At 33.3% G+C, this 23,674-nt stretch overlaps 1 protein-coding gene across 2 annotated transcripts in view; it reads right to left on the bottom strand.

Moving 5' to 3' along the window:
• LOC121378367 (tetraspanin-5-like) overlaps nucleotides 1-23,674 on the bottom strand; it is a 38,955-nt gene that overhangs the window by 10,157 nt on the left and 5,124 nt on the right. For both annotated transcript variants that reach the window (XR_005958716.1, XM_041506504.1), the window contains exons 2-6: nucleotides 15,522-15,716; nucleotides 3,816-3,890; nucleotides 3,115-3,213; nucleotides 1,873-1,989; nucleotides 912-962 (exon numbers count right to left, since the gene is read on the bottom strand). Coding sequence is in view for 1 of the 2 variants with exons in the window: in XM_041506504.1 (XP_041362438.1) it covers nucleotides 912-962; nucleotides 1,873-1,989; nucleotides 3,115-3,213; nucleotides 3,816-3,890; nucleotides 15,522-15,716 (537 nt within the window). In the remaining variant the exon portion in view is untranslated. The remainder of the gene's footprint in view (nucleotides 1-911; nucleotides 963-1,872; nucleotides 1,990-3,114; nucleotides 3,214-3,815; nucleotides 3,891-15,521; nucleotides 15,717-23,674) is intronic.

Genomic DNA, 23,674 nt, shown 5'->3' with positions numbered 1-23,674 from the left:
TTTCAGACTTATAAGTTTTTAAACTATTAGTATTGTTGGGAATCAGGTGGAATTTCATTATCAATCATTGGTTATAATCGGTTTGCAACAACCAATCAACTTGTGATTGGTTAGAATTATATAAACCTAAGATGAATTTGATATTAAAAGACAATGCATATACTGCCATGTTCACTAGGAGAGACCTTACAAAGTGCTAACTTTACCTTCAATAACTATTCCATATCTTTTCTTTATTTATACATTAAAAAACCCAACCCTAACATACTTATGTCAATTCCATCATCTAAACCGGGGAAACAATTACAGTTAAGATATTTCCACACAATCGATTATGGATTTCTATAATTGATAATAATAAAAATTTTTTTTATAGAAGGCAAGCCCAGTTTGACATTCTATAACAAGAGTACTGGTGAGAGACATGATACGCCTGTCAGGAGTCTGATTGAAAACCACTGATATTAATGAATATGTTACGGGTATGATTCAATTCTAATTATGTGGTTCTGTATGCATCTGTATGCAAGATACGGTCCGGACAAGGATTTACTGTTATGTGCAGTAGACCATGAAAAGTAGGTCACAGTGACCTAGTAATAGTACGCGACACACCGCCATACCAAGTTGTTCCTACATGTGAGGTTTGATGGTCCTGTATGAATCTGTATGCAAGATATGGTCTGGACAAGAAAACGTTAACAGATGGATGTATGCACGGACAGACAACGCCATACTATAAAACGACCCATCATAGACGGGCACATTAAAATGACAACACTTAGCAAGATGTTGTTTTTAAAATATCACATGAGAAGAACAAATTACATTGTGAAATTTTTAAGTTTCATTATAAAAATCTAAAACATTTGTGATACAAGACTGTACAAGTTTGTTTACAAGATACTTACATGTGTTGTTTTCATCATATCAAAGCCACATTGCCTGTTTATAATTGCACTCTGAAAAAACACAAAGTATGCTCATTAAAGTTTCCATCTATAGAATGTTATTTAACACTTGCTTAGCTATCTGTAAGTCCTATACTAATGCTTTGAAAGCTTTTTCCCATTGATTAGCGGGCTCCCCCAACTTGAATCAATTTACTTAATTTGTGCAGACGCAGACTTCTCTCACGACACTTGAACAAATTTAACTGTTTTGATTAAGAGACTGTCTCAAAACTCCAACACATCCTGCTATTCATACATGAGATGATACTTTACGAAAGTTGGGTGGGGCTTTTGAAATCCTGAAATGTTTAGGATACACTGCTGTTGGCATAATCCTAACATGTAAATATCAAAGATATAAAAATCAGTCATGACCTATTATCCTACATCACACTTTTGCTCTCATCGAACCAGTAGCTATATTTTTCCCCCTAATTTTTTTTTTTTTTTGTGTGTGGATGTACTATTGAACCCTGATTCTCCATCCCATACTTCTATGTTTCCACATACATAAAAGGTTCAATGGACCCCCACCCCCCACCCCTACCCCCACCATCTCAAGCCATGCTGCTGTACGTACTGTCCTGTCTGTGGCAGGCAGGGAACATTTTGTTCAGTATCACGTCACAATTCGCTATGCAAGTTTTAGAGATCACTACACAATTTTAAAACATTAAACAGTAGTTGCTAATCAATTTTTAATCGACTAGAAATATCACTGATCTGGATATTGAAAGCAAAATGTTCCCTGGGAGAGTGCATATAAAAGATCCTTGCTAGTTTTGGAAGGAATAGCTTGTGTGGCAGTAGTAGGTAATACCCACTCTCGTTATGAAAAATATTACGGTCCTTGACATTCTATTACTAAAACAGTTTTTATCAGAAGAAAACAATTAATGTTATCTGTGCCAGTACATACCCCTGTATCTTTACAACAAGAAAACGGAACACCACAAGCTTCTACTCCTGGAGATGTACAGTTGAAGTACATGTTAAACTCCCAGTCATTGTAGCTCTGTATGCCACAGCAATCGAGCTGAAAGAGAAAATTAAATAATCAAGATTATGCACCTGTAGAGATCATCTGGGACAAAACACACATGTAGGTACACCTCCCAACATAATGTTCACTTTTATCTCTGTATCGGACAGATTAGGTAAAGTAGAAAGTTTACACTAAGAATGGCATCGTATTTTCACAACAACAATCAACATAAATGTGACCCCATGAATACTTCAAACCGATTCAGACTCATAAACTTTGTCTTTTTTATATTCAATTAGCCTATTGCCACCAAACCAGCTGACAGAGCTTTCAATAGAAATATAGATATAGAATAAGCAATAGGTAGCACTAAACCAATTAATTTCTGGCTGGGTCGAAGTTCGAGGTGCACCAAACTTTTGATAGAGAAGTTAACACCACAAGTCCTGTGATTGGTTATAAATGTGAGTGTGCTGGTTGTAAAAAAAATTAGTTTCATCTGGGCTAAAAATGTATACAATTTTAATTCATCTAGTACCAATGTGTCAAGTAGCCTTGTGCTTGGAACATGTATGGGGTACATGTAAAAAAACAGTACTCAAATTTTGTGCGAAACTAGGGGTGTTGTAAAAACATCTGGTTATACCGAAAATGATCCATGAAAGGTACCATTTTTTGCAGTTAATACTTTGAGGTAGGGGTTGTAGTACTGATATTTATGGGTCATAGTTTGGTTGATATATTGCATATGGTGTTTTTAAACACAAATGTTAACATGGTCACCTATGGGATTTTAATTGGTATAGTCCAACCAATACAGGTCTCCTAACGGGGCCCCAACACATTTTCATATCTCCTATATTAAAGGGCCATAACTGTGAAAAAAGGGTAAATAGCCATGAAAGTTGCACTTGATCTGTAACAGAACACAATAAAGCTATACACAAATATTTTGAGGCACTGAGAAAATGTCTGGAAACTAGATGTAGGACGGACGGACGGATAGATGGAAACAAAACCTATAGTCCCCTCTGCTTGGATCGCTAGGAGATTAATAACTATAACTGTGGAAAATGCATTGGCAGCATCGATGCAGTCTTAAAGGAACAATTTCATGAAATACATACACAAGGTGTATAATACCTGAAGTTAAATCCTCCAGACTTGTGTACATACCCAGTCTTGCTGCACCCAGTCGACCAAGTTTTGAAGATCAGCATCCTCCCTGTACTGTACTATCATATTGGTTACCTGACTCTCTATCTGATCTTTGACCTGATACACAAAACAAAACATGTTCAAGACAGAACTACAACTAGTCAAACACCTATTTGTAATGTACACGTATGATTCCAACATTTTGTTTTCAGACAAATGTAATAAACTCCTCAGAATTTGAGAAATGGTCAGGGAATGTGTGTATACTGGTTACATGTACCTAGGTAAAAGTGGATCATAAAAAACCCCCCAGTTAAGTGTTTAGACATAAAAATGTTTCTACTTTTATTTGATACCATAAAACATAATGTTTGGAGACCTAAAGAGGCATGTATGCAAAACATTTCAGGGGTTTCAACACTTTGTCATCAACCAAATGCAATAACTTTTAATGACATTTTCCTTGCCTTTTTTATGGTAGTGACAAACAGGTATGATGTGTACGTACGTCATTAGGTAAAACTCACCCAGTCTTTATACACAAAGCCCAGAATTCCCAGTAAGAGTTCTGTAGTGACAAACAGGTATGAAGTGTACGTACGTCATTAGGTAAAAGTCACCCAGTCTTTATACACAAAGCCCAGAATTCCCAGTAAGAGTTCTGTAGTGACAAACAGATATGAAGTGTATGACCATGTATGTCATTAGGTAAAACTCACCCAGTTTTTATACACAAATCCCAAAATTCCCAGTAAGAGTTCTAGGAAGAAGATCAGTCCTACAGCTACCATAAACTGAAACAGAAAAAAGTAGTCCCTTAAACATCCAACATAAATAATATACACATACAAATACATGTACAAACAGTAGTCCCTTAAACATCCAACATAAATAATATACACATACAAATACACGTACAAAAAACTAGTCCCTTAAACATCCAACATAAATAATATACACATACAAATACATGTACAAACAGTAGTCCCTTAAACATCCAACATAAATAATATACACATACAAATACACGTACAAAAAACTAGTCCCTTAAACATCCAACATAAATAATATACACATACAAATACATGTACAAACAGTAGTCCCTTAAACATCCAACATAAATAATATACACATACAAATACAGGTACAAACAGTAGTCCCTTAAACATCCAACATAAATAATATAAACATACAAATACATGTACAAAAAACTAGTCCCTTAAACCTCCAACATAAATAATATACGCATACAAATACATGTACAAACAGTAGTCCCTTAAACATCCAACATAAATAATATACACATACAAATACATGTACAAACAGTAGTCCCTTAAACATCCAACATAAATAATATACACATACAAATACATGTACAAACAGTAGTCCCTTAAACATCCAACATAAATAATATACACATACAAATACAGGTACCAACAGTAGTCCCTTAAACATCCAACATAAATAATATACACATACAAATACATGTACAAACAGTAGTCCCTTAAACATCCAACATAAATAATATACACATACAAATACATGTACAAACAGTAGTCCCTTAAACCTCCAACATAAATAATATACAAATACAAATACATGTACAAACAGTAGTCCCTTAAACCTCCAACATAAATAATATACACATACAAATACAGGTACAAAAAACTAATCCCTTAAACATCCAACATAAATAATATACACATACAAATACATGTACAAACAGTAGTCCCTTAAACCTCCAACATAAATAATATACGCATACAAATACATGTACAAACAGTAGTCCCTTAAACATCCAACATAAATAATATACACATACAAATACATGTACAAACAGTAGTCCCTTAAACATCCAACATAAATAATATACAAATACAAATACATGTACAAACAGTAGTCCCTTAAACATCCAACATAAATAATATACAAATACAAATACATGTACAAACAGTAGTCCCTTAAACATCCAACATAAATAATATACAAATACAAATACAGGTACAAACAGTAGTCCCTTAAACCTCCAACATAAATAATATACACATACAAATACATGTACAAACAGTAGTCCCTTAAACATCCAACATAAATAATATACAAATACAAATACATGTACAAACAGTAGTCCCTTAAACATCCAAATAATATACACATACAAATACAGGTACAAAAAACTAGTCCCTTAAACATCCAACATAAATAATATATACATACAAATACAGGTACAAACAGTAGTCCCTTAAACATCCAACATAAATAATATACACATACAAATACAGGTACAAACAGTAGTCCCTTAAACATCCAACATAAATACACCCCCCCCCCTCCTCCCCCGGTTTTAAAATGAAGGAACAAAAAAACTTGTTCAAAATAAAAACTAAGATGGCAAAGTCCTGATAGATGACATCAAAGATGCAGTAATTTTTTAAAAAGCAATCCTTCACATATCTGGTGTGCAATTGTGCTTAGGTGCTTTAATATGTTATTAAAAACTTTTTTCTTTTTTTTTGGTGTATCTTATACAGGGGTGGTGCAGACGTTATGGTCGTATGGCTATGGCTGCACCACTTTTCAAAAAGTTACTTTTTTTTCTTTCTTCCTCCCCTCACCCCTTTTCTACTCATACAAACAGAGAATTAACTTTGCTATGTTTTACCTGCTTAGTGACGTTTAGAAAAAAAACAAGGGAAAAAGTTATTAATGGTCCTGGATTCCCCAATAAAATACAAAAAAGAAGAGTAAACAACCCACTCCAAATTGCTAAATAGATTACGCCCCTAAGCATCTACATTTTAAACAATTTCCGGGGGAGCATACTCGTTAGAATACTCTCATCCTTTGGATGCTTGGCTCGGTTACCTGTAACAACCTCGAGCCATACCACTATTTTTTACACTGCCACCGCTGTTATAATCAGTCAATGTGTATCTTATAATCACTTGGCTGGAGTTTGATATGTTCAAATTTTAAGGACAGATATGCTTTTTTTTAAATGTGTAAGGAAAAGGACACCATAATATTTTAAATAGGACTCGTTAGTTTGTTGCAGCAAAAATTATAATTGTTTTTTGTCAACAACTCCAGGTTGGCCTGACATAAGAAGGTAAAGGAAAATCGTTCTAGGTTTATATGCGAATTATGAAAACAAACTCCATAGTAGCAGATAACATTCTTCACTACATGGTTTACTTATATACTCACCTAGTGGTTTTTTTTTACAAATTACACATAAAATATAACATTTTTGTTTTTATGTCAAGCCAAACAAATATATTTCATCATTTAGTCTGTAAAAATAATTAAAGTTAATAGTTTCCATGACAATCGATTATCAATTTCCAGAGTATGACACATATTTTGAAAAGTCACTAGCCACAGGGCTAGTGGGTTTGTGAAAACCACTAGCCCACCAAGATAAAGCACTAGCCCAAATTTCTGATCAATTATAACTGGATTTTTTATATAATTTCGGATTTCGGATTTCATTGCTTAGGTTAACAAAAGTGTGCAATAAATTCAGATAACCGCACACTTTCTAAATGCCACCTCTCACTGAGCCAAACTTCCTTATAACATCATGCATCGTCACTTAGAGGTGTGGTACAAAACACTTACTGCATAAGCTTACTAGTGCAGGCCTTATTCTAGAATTGAAAAAGTAGGAGAAGTGACTCCCTTTCCAGAAGAAAGGGGACAAGTTTAATAAAAATAGGTGCAGTGAACATTTATCAGTACATTCCATAGCATTGCACCATGTTCCGCATTCATTTGGAAAAAATATTAATTATATACTAGGTTCTAATCACAATAGTTCCGATATAAAATACTACTACTACATCCAGTAATAAAATTTAGACATGTAATATTATTAAGTAGTTGATAATGTGTCGTTATGTTAAAATGGAAGTAATAATTAGTAGTTTCTGGCATTACTGAAATGAATATGACAGAGAACTAACAACGATTGACTGATCACTGCAAATGATGTGACATGCATGCGATGTAGTCTGGTGCCAAAGTAAAAACACCTGATTTGTGTGATTTTGTTTCTGAAATTGGATTAGTTCCAAAATATTACAGCGACTTTGACTTCTCACTACTACTAATAACCTGGTGACTTGAGCCCACTTTCGGTGAAGAAAACATTCATTCTGTCATCTAGATTAGGGTTTGCTAGTGGTATGCATGGTTATTTGCACACTTTGATGTTTTGATTGACAACAGATAAACCCTCATGCTGTCACACTTGGAATATTAGCTGTCAATCTAAACAATGAAAGTGTGCAAATAACTATGCATACTACTTTATGCTTTCAGAATTTTAAAACCTAGTGCTCCTCTTAAACTACTGGAAATTAATAAATCGCTGCCTAGTTTTAACTGTATGGCTTTATACTTCACAATTAAGTAATTGAATATTTTGTGGATACCAAACACTCAAATTAATGTTCTGTGTATACAGATGGTAATGAAAAATATTGACAGCAAGTGACACTGTCGTTACATCAGTATTTAATGTACATCAGAGAAAAAGAAAGAAACCATAAATATGCATGAAAATGTATGGTAATGAACTATGGAGCTGGAATCACACTTGTGTGCGTCTCATAAGTAATGTATTTATATCATCTTGGTAAGTACCCAGTAGATACAGAATATGTAAAACCTCTCAGTATCATTATTATCGTTTAAACTCTGTTGGCGCGGACAATTACCTCTAGACGCATTTTTGGCCGCAAGACAATTCAGATGGTGCTAAATTAATGTCCAGGTGTATATTTAGCTACATGTACTTGCACTTCTCTGGTGTGTTCTAAAAGAAAACTTTTAATCAAATTGTCAAATTATATACTGTATGCCAGTACAGGAAGCAACTAATCTATTAATTATGCTGTCATGTATTGATGATATTGAGAAAGTGATTATCAAAACTGAAAAAGCAATAACCAGTTCTACTTTCCAATCTTCTAATCAAGTTGACCGATTTACACACTGACTTAAAGTGCATTCTCGAAGTTGCAAGTGTCATATTTTGCTGTCTTAACATATATTTGTAATAAATAACTACAAATTAATAAACTTTTGCATAATTAACTTTGAAATATCAAAATTGCAATGTGTTGCTAACTCAGCATATGGTGGTTTTCTTAAGAATCCTTGGTTAAAAATAAAAAGTACAAGAAAACCCTCAAAACCTGACCCTCAATAAACCAGGGGCCTTATTCACCAAGGTCTCTTAGGCTCTGCTAGACAACAAAGCATCCTTTTTATAAGTTGTTTAGTATTGCATTGCGAGATCACAAAGTTGCGAGAGTTAGTGAATTAGGCCCCAGAATTCTCTCAAAACTGGACGTTTTTCAGTCCCACGATTTATCCATCTTTTAACACTAAAATTTACCTCTGAACAAATAATTAAGTTCATATGAGCTTGTTTCGGTTAAGTTGTACCTCAATCATTAATCAATCATTATGACACTCCTAATTACTTCAAATATCACCGTGACTGATTAAGTGTTTAAGAAAACATACAGCTAAGCCTAATGCAATATACATAGAGAATAACTAGTTAATGACATCGGATATCAGCTTTATCCTGTAAAGGTAAGAATGGGAAATGTTGTCATTATTAACTAGTTATTATCTTTATCCTGCAGACCATACAAATTAAGAGAAGCTATTACACTTATTTCTGTTATTTCAGCCACATTATATGATGACCTAGAGGTCAAATGAGCGATTTTGTAATGTAGCTATGCGTGTGATGTCACTCATGCCATATCCTGCTACTATACATATATATGACTTTGCTTTATCCGTCATCATAATCTGTCAATAGAAATGGCTGTTGCAGGATAAATCATATTACATGTATATTATATGTGCACGTTAGATGCCAGAGTTGCATTTTTACAGGTAGCTCCTATCCTGTTAACAAATAACAATACAGCAACTGAAGTCTAGTCGGCACCTTTGACAAACTACAGTGAACCTATAGATACATGTACATTGTGTATAATTGAAGCTTGGTGTCAGTTGAATTAGGTCAAATTAAGAATCATTGCAGTCCCATTTATATACAACTTACAAGACAGTTATTTTACTGAAATGCCATGTTAGTATTACTATACTACAATCCATAAATTTAATTCATTGTGTTCATTGTTTTCTTTTACAACATTTCATATTGAGTCTGTTTCACAAAATAAAGAGTTACAAAGGATACAATTCTCTGATTTGGCTTGGTGGAAAATATTTAGATAGGATTTTATATCCAAATCATTTTTTAAATGTCGGAACATAGGCCTACATGTATTGCAATAAGCAGCCATGTTGAATTACATGTACCAGAAATACACTATTTTATTCAGATTTGATTGGTATTGATTTTTGAAAGTTTTGTTATAAATGTATTAGTAAAGACTGGAAGTATACAACGAAGTAAAAAAACCTTTAAATCAAATAAAGAAAGAAAGAAATGTTTCATTAAACGATGCACTCAACAAATTTAATTTACGGTTATATGGCATCAGACATATGGTTATGGACCACACAGATACTGACAGAGGAAACCCACTGTTGCCACTTCGTGGACTACTCTTTTCGATTAGCAGCGAGGTATATTTTATATGCACCATCCTACAGACAGGATAGTACATACCACGGCCTTTGTTACACCAGTTGTGGAGCATTGGCTGGAACGAGAAATAGGCCAATGTGTCCACTGACGGGGATCGATCTCAAACCGACCGCGCATCAAGCGAGTGCTTTACCACTGGGCTATGTCCCGCCCCCTTTAAATCAGATAACCCTCAATACCATGCTTTTACCATGGTCCCTCTGGTGGCTCCGATTAGGAGGGCTTTCACTGTAGATAGAAAAAAATTAATTGTGTTTTTATTAAAATAACAGGGCATTTAAAAATGTTTTTATTAATATAGAGATGCATTTTAAATTCAAGCTGTGATGTCACATGTTAACCTGTCAATTGGATTTTGCAACACTATAAATTTATAAATATGTGTAATGTAAATGATATTATTTTGATGTATTTTTTTAAGGCCATTTCTATATAATTTAATGAATAATACTTTTGGCTATTATGCAACTTTAAAACTGCCATATTTAACATATCACTCAATAATGAAAAATAACATGCTATGAAAAATAAAAATAAAGAAAACCAAAACCCTTCTGACTTTAACCTACATGCCATTTTAATGAATACAATTGTTGATTGTTCTTTGTGAAATTGACGTGTTTCGCCACACCATCCTGTAATTCTAACAAGCCGCTACCCATGTAACATCGATTTAGATAGCAGATTAACTGGTAGTATAACAAGTCTAACCTCTACTGTTCAGTGCCAAAAATAAAACTTACAGTCAATAGCAATGTTTGAGTGTGCTCAACAGCAATCAATAAAACAACAGTGGTTTGTCCAATTACAACCAATATCAAACTGTTTAACTTTTTTAAACCTAACATTGCTGTGTTTTTGTTTTTTCTCTCCCAGCAATGTTAATTTGTGTTAAAATGTCTAAATGTGGAAAACTTAAAACATCAATATCGTCAAAGAAAAATTACAACAAAATTGAAAGGAAAATATCATTCACATAATTTTATACATAACGGTCTATGTTATATTTATTCAGCATCTTCAACATTTGTTAATGCCAGATCCATAGATTGTAGTGTTTTGATTGTTAGCAGTATGTATGTACATCACATGACCATTATACATGTACATCACATGACCATCATACATGTATGTACATCACATGACCATCATACATGTATGTACATCACATGACCATTATACATGTATGTACATCACATGACCATCATACATGTATGTACATCACATGACCATTATACATGTATGTACATCACATGACCATTATACATGTATGTACATCACATGACCATTATACATGTACATCACATGACCATTATACATGTGCAGGTATGTACATCACATGACCATTTTGCATGTATATACATCATATGATCAATATACACATATATGTACATCACATGACCATTATACATACATGTACATCACATGACCATTATACATACATGTACATCACATGACTATTATACATGTGCAGGTGTGTACATCACATGACCATTTTGCATGTATATACATCATATGATCAATATACACATATATGTACATCACATGACCATTATACATACATGTACATCACATGACCATTATACATGTACAGGTATGTACATCACATGACCATTTTGCATGTATATACATCATATGATCAATATACACATATATGTAATCACATGACCATTTTGCATGTATATACATCATATGATCAATATACACATGTATGTACATCATATGATCAATATACACACATGTACATCACATGACCATTATACATACATGTACATCACATGACCATTATACATGTACAGGTATGTATATCACATGACCATTTTGCATGTATATACATCATATGATCAATATACATCATATGATCAATATACACATATATGTACATCACATGACCATTTTGCATGTATATACATCATATGATCAATATACACATATATGTAATCACATGACCATTTTGCATGTATATACATCATATGATCAATATACACATGTATGTACATCATATGATCAATATACACACATGTACATCACATGACCATTATACATACATGTACATCACATGACCATTATACATGTACAGGTATGTATATCACATGAACATTTTGCATGTATATACATCATATGATCAATATACATCATATGATCAATATACACATATATGTACATCACATGACCATTTTGCATGTATATACATCATATGATCAATATACACATATATATGTAATCACATGACCATTTTACATGTATATACATCATATGATCAATATACACACATATATGTACATCACATGACCAATATACATACATGTACATGTATATACATAACATCAGATGATACATGCACAATGTATGTACATCACATCACAGAATATCTGTCCTCTGCTGTACCTCACTGTCTGCAGTGACATATATGTATGTCTAATATACATAATTATGTGCATGCATTCTGCTCATTCATGAAAAAAATTTCAGCATCAGTCTTTCAAAACTGTCAACCCAAGTTTGGCAAGAAATCAAGGCAGCTATTGGATTGTATCCAGGATGAGGAACTTTCAAAAGGTTACAATGATGATGTCATGCGTGTACACGTAGAGTATGCATGTCTTGGAACCATCTAGGAATAAAATGTGTTTGTGTTTCTTTGTCTCTGCCAACAAATAGAGACGATAAATTCAAAGGTACATAAAGAATCACGAAAGGCCAGTGATACATGCAATATATACACTGATCCTTTTGATACATGTAACACTAGAAAATATCCAACTGCAAAAACTAGAAACATTATGAATACACATAAAAACAAAACCACTTATTGTAGACAACATATTTTAAATATTAAATATTTATTTTTAAAAAAGAGAAATTATGTTGTTTGGTCAATTTTCACTTTTTTTATTATCTGCCTTGTTTCATTACTATGACAACTATATAATGTAAAAAAAAGAGAGAAAAACAGATGAATTAAAAGTAACTATGCATGTTGTGTATTGGGGCAGATATTGTTCAGAAGGTGGCTAATTCTTTATATACTAGTAATCACATTCTACGCAACACCAGTGTTTTGTGTTTTATTTTCAAGATTGTTTACTGAAGAACTTGATGACATAATAGGAGCTGATTTAGCTCAACCGGTTGAGCTCTCACCTGAGGTGCTCAGTGGATTCATTCAACTGATTGGGTTTTTGCTTGTTCAAACCAGTGCTTTCCTGTCTGTAGGAAAGTGCATATAAAAGATCCCTTACTGCTAATGGAAAAATGTAGCGGGTTTCCTCTGATGACTATGAGTCAGAATTATCAAATGTTTGACATCCAATAGCCATTGATTAACCAATTAAAAAACTTTTTATGACAAAATAATTACAAAGTAAATGACTTCGTAATTATTTCTAATTCTTCACATCCTTATTCAACAGCAAAGCAGGGAGCTACAACACCAGCATTAAGCGTGTCCTAAACAAAAGGAAATGTTTTATTTAACGATGCACTCAACACATTTTATTTACAGTTATATCGTGTCGGAGTCCTAAACAAATGCAGGTGTTTCACATATGTAAGACAAAAACAAGCTTTATACATTTTTCACTATTTGTATTTTATTATTACTAAACAAATGCAGGTGTTTCACATATGTAAGACAAAAACAAGCTTTATACATTTTTCACTGTTTGTATTTTATTATTACTAAGCAGATTATTACTCAGAAGATTATATTACATTTACAAATGAAAACATAGCTGACTTGTTTTGGAAATACAGATAAATAATATTTGCAGTACTATGTAACATGTACAGACACATGTATATAAGCACCTCAGAAATATACAGGCTGTCTCTGTCAAAACATTGTTGACCGAGAATTAACTAGGTCTATCCACAATATATTTGATAGACAATGTTAATTCTTGGTCAAGGATATATATATATATATATATATATATAATAAAGCAAGGTACTTGTAAGTATTAATCTTCTTAATACTTTGAATTACATGCAAGAAAAAAGAAGAAAATAGAAATGTTTCATTTAATGATAACTCACATTTTAATTATGGTTACATGGCATTAAAGTATATGGTTAAGGACCACAAAGATGATTAAAAAGGGCTATTCTTTTCAATTAGCAGCAAGTGATATTTTATGCCATCCCACAGACAGTACAAACCACAGGCTTTGTTACGCCAGTTGTGGAGCACTGGCTGGAATGAGAAGTAGCCCAACAGGGATCAAATCTTTATTTCTAACTCTGGGTGACATCCCATCCCTACATGCAAAAAGTTATTAAATTAGCTTGCGATCATGTGCAGATGCAGATGGTACACTGGACATCTAGAAATGTTCTGACATACATGATATTTAAATGTTTATGTTCACAAGTGAACTTGCAGTGTTCGAGATTAACGGTATCCCGATATCCCGGGGATACCAGAATTTAATTTTGGATACCAGACTTCAATACCCCATATCCCACCGGGATATCATATAATGTTGTTGGTTTTTTTTAATCCTCTGTTTTTATTTTTCGCTGAAACATTGAAAGTCGTCATTTACTGGTGAAGTTAAGTAACAGTGTCATCCACGTTTGTTACGATGTTATTTATGAATTTCATTTAAGTTGGATACTAGATTTTGAAATGTTAGCATCCAACTGGGATACTGCCCAAAATGTTTAATCTCAAACACTGACTTGTCATGATGAATAACTGTGTCAATCTATTACAGTATTTCTAGCACTAATAAACCACTGTTAGCCAGTCTGGTAATATAAATTCAGTTCTACTTCTGAATTAGACAGATACCAGCTATTTAAAGTAGAGTTCACTGCTCTTTCACTGAGATACACATTATGTACAATCATGCATTTCCTTCGGTGACTGAACTTAGGAAATGACATGCTAATAATCCACTGTATTACATAATTTACCAAGAGTACTGGTTACAAAGAAAGAGAGCTATTACTGGTGTTAACCTAAAATAAATATACACACAGAAAAAACATCCTTTGCATTTATTGCACAAGGTATACATACATGTACTGTGTTTAACAGCAATCAGGTCTTCTGGAATGTTTACAAAATCCACTAGCCTTGGGATCAGTGATTTACAAAATGTACTAGCCCTGATTAAAAATTCACTAGCCCTGATTAAAAATTCACTAGCCCTGATTAAAAATTCACTAGCCCTACTTCACTTTAAGTTAATATAATTTTACTAAATAATAGTAATAATCGGATATGTCACCTAAAACGGGAGATAGAGCTTGAAAACACTAACATTGGGGGTGGGGTGAGGGCAGGATATTCATATTTACAAAATAGACATAACAGCAACATTTGACTAACAAAAATTCACTAGCCGTTGGTCATGGCAATAGTAGTTATTTACTAGCCCAGCATTGAATATCACTATCCACGGGAGTGGGGCTACCATAATCTAGAAGCCCTGTGGTAATGAAGGAAAAATCGAATCATTTTCAATAAACTAAGTACTGGTCTTTCATAAACATTATGAGACAATTAGCACAATTATGTTGTTTTTTTTACACACAAGATACATATTTTAACCATTTATACATCTCAGTTGGTTTGAGATCTTTTTATTTGGTGCACAAGAACTTTTTTCCAGTGAATATATTTAATCATAATTGAAATATACTTTAAAAATTCAGTATTAAACATAAATTTTAACCATTTTTACAAACTTTACAGTTGGTTTGAGACCTTTTTATTTGATGCACAGGAACTTTTTTTCCAGCGAGTATATAATCGTACTAGAAATATACTTACAAAAAGCAGTAAACACGTGTTTTCCCTGAGAGATCCGACACAGCCTGTAAATCCAATGATGAACATAACACCTCCACACAGAATGAACAACAGAGCCGGGTCCAGTGAAATGTTTGTCAGTTTGCCGATGTTTGCAAACATGTCTTTCTCTATCCATGCCCATATTCCTATACAAAACAGTGAGCCACCGATAATCTGCAGACAAAAGAAAATTTAAATGTCTGTTAAAATGATAGACTTGTAATCACACAAAACAATGCATATTTTGAACTCATCTACTGTAAATAATTCCAATGTTAATGAACCTTACACCTACCCATTGAGTCATTAAACTCGCTCTAAGTGGGAGCCGGTACTGGGAGGCGAACCCAGTACATACCAGCCTTGCGTCTGATTGCTTACCCACTACACTACTGAGGACGGTGTTGTCCCTGTTACAATGATTCCAAACATTCGGAACAGTAATTAGCAGTTTTGCTGTAAAAAGCTGAACATATTGAAATTTACCTGCAACGCCAATTGCTGTGACAAGATGATCTGAATTTTGAGGACTGCCATACATAGAGGTTAAATATAATGCAGGATACACAATTATCCTTTTTCTCTAAACCAATTACATTATACAACTTTACATATCAACCATCAGGTAAGATATTTAGAATCTAGGACAAAACCCCACTCAGACAAAACCCCACTTGACAAAACCCCACACTCATTAATCAGAATTTTGGACAAAATCCCACTCTGAAAATATTTCTAAGTGCACTTCAAAGGAATGGTTTTTAATAGAAATTTTGGTTGGGTTTGTTTCTAAAGAATCCTCTAAGGACACACTGCAAATATATGATCGGTAGCAGATGGCTTCCCTTAATTGCTAGTTACATCACAATCTGTATATAAAGACACCAGAAAACTGGAATAGTAATTACAATAAACAATATACCTACAACATGGAGATCATTACTAACCACAAGGGTGGTTTGAAGCTAATACACGAGGGTTACATGTACACCAGGAAGTATGCCAAGAAGACTGTGAGATGGGAGTGCTCTAACTGCATGGCGTTCAGCTCTAAGGGTGGTGTGACGACTGATGCTCAGGTACATACAATGTTAAACCTGAACAAATCTCAGTTTAAATTTCTAGTCAAAACATTTGGTTATATTTTAATGTTATATGTGCGATAGAACTAGAGATGGTTGTTTTATTATATTTGTGTTAAATGAATAAAAAGAAGTAAGTTTATTGTTTTGTTTAATATGAGTGAAGTTGGGTTTTGTCCAAATGGCTTGTCGAATGAGTGGGGTTTGTGCGAGTGGGTTTTTGTCCAGTGGGGTTTGTGCGAGTGGGTTTTTGTCAAGTGGGGTTTGTCCGAGTGGGTTTTTGTCCAGTGGAGCTATGTCCGGTTACTGATATTTAGAAGTGTCAGGGAGTTTTTGTCAGAGAGAAAATGGGCAAAAGTCAGTACCCTAAAATGTTCTGAAGGTACAAATCCATACCCTCAGTTGACTTGTTTTCAGAAAAGTTAAATTTTAAAGTTGTTTTTAAACATTCCTGTATACTTTGTACAAGTAAAATTGGTAATAATGGTTAACATTATTATTATTAAAATAATAAGACCATAAAAATGAAACTAGGATCAACCGATGAATTGCACATAAAAAAATATATTTTAATTTGCTTATGCAAAGAATATTATACATGTATGGCAGAATATATGAAACACTAACTAATTAGCAGGGTTTCTGCCAGAGGGTACTAAGGGTAAAATCTTGGCAATTAATGGATACATATTTATAATTTTGAGAAAGATTATAGTAAGAGAAGTGCTGCTTAAAATACATGTTAAATTACACAAAATGCAGTGTCCAATATCAAAAGATGTCAGACCCATAACCACCTAAATGGGGCACTGATGGTCTGTTGTATCTTTATTATGAATATGTATCCTCAAATTATTATCTGGCAGAAAGCCTAATAGGTTTTTATTAATGCAGAATACTGAAAAATTATATTTATATGAACAAAACTGGAAAAAAAAGAGAAGGTTTTATTAAACAAAATGGAAATAACTATGCTGTATTTGACCATTATTTAATGCTGGGTTTCCATTATCGTCACAATTATATTTAATACAAAATGTAGCTTGCTGAGTATCCTACCATTTGCCTATATTTAAGACTCACATTTTATTGTACATATGAAACAGTAGAGTTAAATTTTGTAAGATTATAAATGACACATGTATATAGAAGAGCCTGAAAAATGCATACACATTATTAGTCTGGCAGTTAACATGACCCCAGTAACCTTTCTAACATAATTTAATAATAATATCCATAATCATGATTTCGTTAAGTATTGATTTCCTGTAAGTATGTTAAATGGACATCCATGACTTCACCACTTTTGTTAAAAAGTTTCTGCTTGACTGAAACGGAACTTTCTAACAATTAAAATCATATATATTATTAAGTTTATTCTTTTGCTTAGAATATTGATTATGCCTATGTACCCAATGTGTTTCTGGTCAACAAAGTCTATAGTAGCCATCTTTTTTTAACCAGTACAAAATTAAAGGTGCAGTCTCTACATGTATGTTGCATAATGGCAGCTTCACACCAAAATGATTTAACTTTTACTTTGAAATGTAAACATTTTACATATCTTAAAAATGATGCCCATAAACAATTACAACAAAATAATTTAATTTTATGTTAAGATTTTGTTTTCATTGTAGAACCATTAGAAGACCAATAGAATGGGCAAACACTCCATAGCATAATGCCAGACAAATATTGAAGGAAGGTTTGTTGTCTTTGTCCAACTCTTCTATCTTGACGTGATAAGACAGGAATCTGGTCACACTGAAGGGTAAGCACATTACAATTCCGATACTCTTTAAACAATTTAAAACACTGTTTGATCTACTAATCTTGCAAATATTAAAGATACTCTGCCCTCAAAATAAAGTTTTTTTTTTTTTTTTTTTGTATTCATTAATCTGCTAGCCAGTAATACACCAGAACAATATGACACTTTAAAAGTTTAGTACACTGCCATTTTACAGCTCACACCAGTATAGGTGCCAAAACCATTCTACAGCTTTAGTAAACAAAGGGATGTCTGAAAACAAACACATAGTTCAAGCAGCGAACTATATTGCTTAAATTATTTTTAGGACCAAGATAACCAAAATCACACTGCATATCAATGCTCGAAATAGCGACCTGCAAAAAGAAGTCCATTTTTCAGACCTATCACATGAAATAGAAATTCACCTACTAAAATTACCAGAACACTGGAGGTCACTGAACATTTAGCTCGTGATTCTGTTATATTTCAATTTTATTATGCTCCAAAATACATCTCAGAGGTCCGAATTTTCCACATGCTTCACAAACCCTCCACTCACCCCGTGCTGTCAAATTTCCAGCAGGCAATACCTTTTTTTTTTTTTACACACCTGTTGGTTTACACTGTGCATTATTTTTGGTTATACATGGTTAACACGTGCAGGTGTATTAACAATTTCAAGACAAAAGACTAGCTGCTCCTAGGTCATGACCAGGTCACCAATGCCATACAACCAATGAAAAATTATACGATGGAAATTGATTAGACTGTGATGTATAGTTAACCTGACATACATGTGTCTGTGACATGTAAGTCAGCTACAAGTGCAACGGCTATAAATAACTTTTAGTCGAAAAAGTTGTTAAAATTTACTTAAAACCTGGTTTTTGAAGATATGTAAGAAATAGAATAATACATTCGTGTCTGTTAGATATCATTTATCTCACAACTCGTTTAAAAAACGTATCAAACTCGGTTTCGCTTGTAAAATACTCGTTGTGAGATAAATGGCATCTAACGTCCACTCATGTATTATTCTCTATTTAGCAGAACACATTTCTTTTGGCTTGCTATTTTTTAAAAATAACAGCAGGCAGTATTTTATTTCCTATTTCAAGGCCTGCACATACAGACACTGATAATCTAAATAAGAATGTTTTTCAATTTAATAATGTGTAATTTTAATTGCTAAAAAGTTCCACAACCCAAAAACACTGGACACTTAGTTAGGAATGTCCCTTTAATTTTAATATCTTTGAGTCCAGAGTGAATAAATATATATATATATATATATATATATATATATAATATATATATGTACAATGTATGTGAGAACAAAGCAAATTGCCACACTATCTTGTTGACATGGTATCAGATCAACACACAGATGAATTCATTGTTATAGACCACACCAACACAATAAGCAACAAAATGCACTATCGGTTTCATACATATTTAAATAATTACTGTTCTACACGAAAAAACATACTAAAATTGCAAGGACGTTATTTTTTTATACAATAACACAAATACAGATATGTCATGGGATGACTTGTTAGCACAAGATGGGCCACTATGTTAATGACTTGTTAGCACAAGACAGGCCAATATGTTAGTGACTTGTTAGCACAAGACAGGCCAATATGTCATAATGTAGCAGCATAAATAGTCAGAAATAACACACCACTATCATGTAGACACACTAATATACTACTACAACTACACATACACACAATATATAGAATGATACAGTGTATACAAACATATCATATTACATACATTATTACATACAAATGTACATGTACACTGGGAACATTCTGTTTTCAAAATCTTAATGTGCAATATAAACATGTAATATATGACTGGTACTTATCTTTGCTATACACCGGCCTCGGTGGCAGGTCATCGGTCTACAGGCTGGTAGGTACTGGGTTCGGATCCCAGTCGAGGCATGGGATTTTTAATCCAGATACCGACTCCAAACCCCGAGTGAGTGCTCCGCAAGGCTCAATGGGTAGGTGTAAACCACTTGCACCGACCAGTGATCCATAACTGGTTCAACAAAGGCCATGGTTTGTGCTATCCTGCCTGTGGGAAGCGCAAATAAAAGATCCCTTGCTGCCTGTCGTAAAGAAGAGTAGCCTATGTGGCGACAGCGGGTTTCCTCTAAAAACAGTGTCAGAATGACCATATGTTTGACGTCCAATAGCCGATGATAAGATTAAAAATCAATGTGCTCTAGTGGCGTCGTTAAATAAAACAAACTTTACTTTACTTTGCTATACAAATCAGAAAACACTTGTTTAATAGACATCTAAATGGTATCTAACGGCCACTCATGTATACAGAGAACATTCTGTTTTCAAAATCTTGATTCGCAATATTTCTAGTCAATTGAAAATTTATTACCAACTACTGTTTAATGTTTTAAAACTGGATAGCAATTTCTGAAACATGCGTAGCAAATTGCGACGCGATACTGAACAAAATGATCCCTGGTACATGCATATATTCACTGAATGGTTTAAACTGCATTCAAGTGGATCTACATTAAATGATTTGGGAATTAAATGAGGGATTTATCAAGGATTTTTCAGCAGGGTCCTATAAGTGATGAAATTGGGAAAATTAGTGCTATTTAATTATAACTGGCATATTGTTTAGGCCAACAAATGATACAATGCACAAATGTGAACAGATATAATTACAGAAATATTTACATATCAAACTGGGAATTTTCAGTGCCACTTGCTTTGGGGAAGGGGGCCTATGTTCGGTACCATAGAAAGCCTGGAGAAATCCCTGTACATGTACAATGCAAAGATGAATTTGGCGAACATATATAAATTTCATTACTAATTCGCCAAAATGCTTAAGTAAAAAATTGTGTGTCGTTTATGTATATATATATATAGATCACCATTTTACCTGGAACACAATTTATTTTATAGAATTTTACCAGGAACACAATTTATTTTATAGGAACATGATTCAGTCAGAGTCTGACTGTCAGACCATCTTAGCAAATTCCGTACCTGGCATCACCTTTGCCATTGGCAACACCTGGCTCTTTTTCATTGGTTTATATTTTGTTTGTAGTGATATTCAAGTAGCACTTTGCGTAACATTTTCTGACCAAATTCACCATACATGTACAGCTGAACTTCAATATACTGGATTACTGGGTAACAAAAACTTTGATATCTCAAACTGATATGCAGGCCCCAGCTGAATATCATATAACAAACAGTAACTAACAGTCGTCAAAACCTTCATCTCTCAAAGCACTTGTTAATTGTATACAGATGTAATAGATAGCCTTCCACCACTTAAAGTATGTTTCATGATTATGCTATTGTTGCTGAAGAATAAATTGTGTGTTAAAGTGTTAGCTGTTAATATTTCTGTTGCTAATTGCCAATTAATGGCTAACTGACCAAGCAGAATTATATACAGTTACACATACATTCGGATGTTTATTTTTGTACGATACCTTTTCTACACCAAGCCTAGTTACACAAACAGTTTGACTCCCTTCAAAGGTGTTACTTTAATGAATGTGAAATTCTGATGAAATTTTATTGAATCTTTTTAATATATTTTACTGACACTGTGATGAAAAATGTTTTTACATGCTATAACTTTTTTTTTATTTAGAATAGTTTCATTAAATTCTGAATTTGTTTGTTGTGAACTAATATTTATATGTAAATAGAACACTGAACTTAGCACTATTAAAAAAATTACAAATTTGTGTTTTAATTTATTACTTAGCATATCCTGCTGAAATGCATATAATATATCAACTATTTACTTGAACTTAAGAATTTGTCACCCACAGCAATTTTGTTTTTTAAATGCAGTTTAACTGAAATATGTATTAAAAATTGTATAACTAAATTACAAATGATCAGTTATGCTTGGATTTGCTTGCTTGTCACTAACTTAAAAGCCCATTTTAGATGGTACATGTATGATCATGGTACATATATTTTTTATTTCCCACGTTTCATAGTATAGCAGGATATATTTGTCTTAGCCTTCTTTTGATTGAAGCAGTTGGTCATTGGTTGACCAAATGTATTAGTTGTAACAATAGATGTAGTATTGCACGTGTGTAAGTTCATAGACATGTGCGAAACTGCTCATTTCTAGCAGCCATTTTTATAGAACTGCAAACTTTTAATTATCTAGGACTAATTTTGTTTGTGTTTTGTATAAGAATGTGGTCTGGCATTCTCCTGGAGACGGTGTCAACATTTGCCATCAGTTACACGTTTCCAGATATTTTTGTCCCGTTTTAATTATTATTATTTTTATTTTTTTCTGGGTGGGTCACATCGTTTAAGAAGGGTCTCTTTGCATATTCTGTATGTTTACCATTGTACTGAAACAAACATGTTGGCTAGTTTGCACAAAAGAGTTTTTTGTTGTCTGTATAGAAACTGGTAGTGCTCATTTAGAAATAAGTAGTGACATTAGGTAGCTAGGATGTTACAGTAGTAGTACCTGACAAGGTGTATGAACATTTTAAATCACTGGTGAACAGTACCCACAAATTTTTGTCACTTTATTATCCTATTAGAGTTTACTTTCTTCCATCTATCACCAAGTGGGGGATGGGGGGGGGGGGGGGAGAGATACTACCAAGGTTAGGAAATTTATACATGTACTGGTAGACATGAATCATTGTTTTTGATAAAAGAATAAAAATGTAGGGTGTGTTATGTATAACCTTCAGCTAACCTACATTTTTTAATAACACATAAACAGGCCAAAACAGGCTGAAAACACAGCATTGTCTCAGACAGCCTGACAGGCCATTAATAATGTGTCAGGACAACAGGTTGACAATTTATATAAATAAGCTTGGGTTAGTTACGTTACACTGTACTCTTTTTACACATGCTGAAAATAAATAGCTGGTCATAGTTACAGGTAGCACAGAATCCTTTTGAGTATTTCTTTTACAAAATTATTTCATCAGGTTACATGCAAATTATGAGTGCATGAAATCAATAGGAATTTTATCACCAATCATCAGTTATAATTGGTTTGCACCAACCAATCAATTTCGATTATATACTACTCAAAAGAATTTAAGGGTCAAAAATGTATAACCAAATAAGTTTCAGAGTGTATTAGATTGATGATGTAAACTACACCAAATTTTTTATTTATTGTTCCATATTTACAAAAAAACACAAATAAACGTCACTGTATATAAGAAAGTTACAAGAAAGTCACATGACATGCTGTCAAAGTTGAAGGTTGTCAAACATGGATTTTACACATTA

Source organism: Gigantopelta aegis, chromosome 8 (genome assembly GCF_016097555.1).
Source record: "Gigantopelta aegis isolate Gae_Host chromosome 8, Gae_host_genome, whole genome shotgun sequence".
NCBI lineage: Eukaryota > Metazoa > Mollusca > Gastropoda > Neomphalida > Peltospiridae > Gigantopelta > Gigantopelta aegis.
This window is presented reverse-complemented; position numbering and strand designations above follow the sequence as displayed.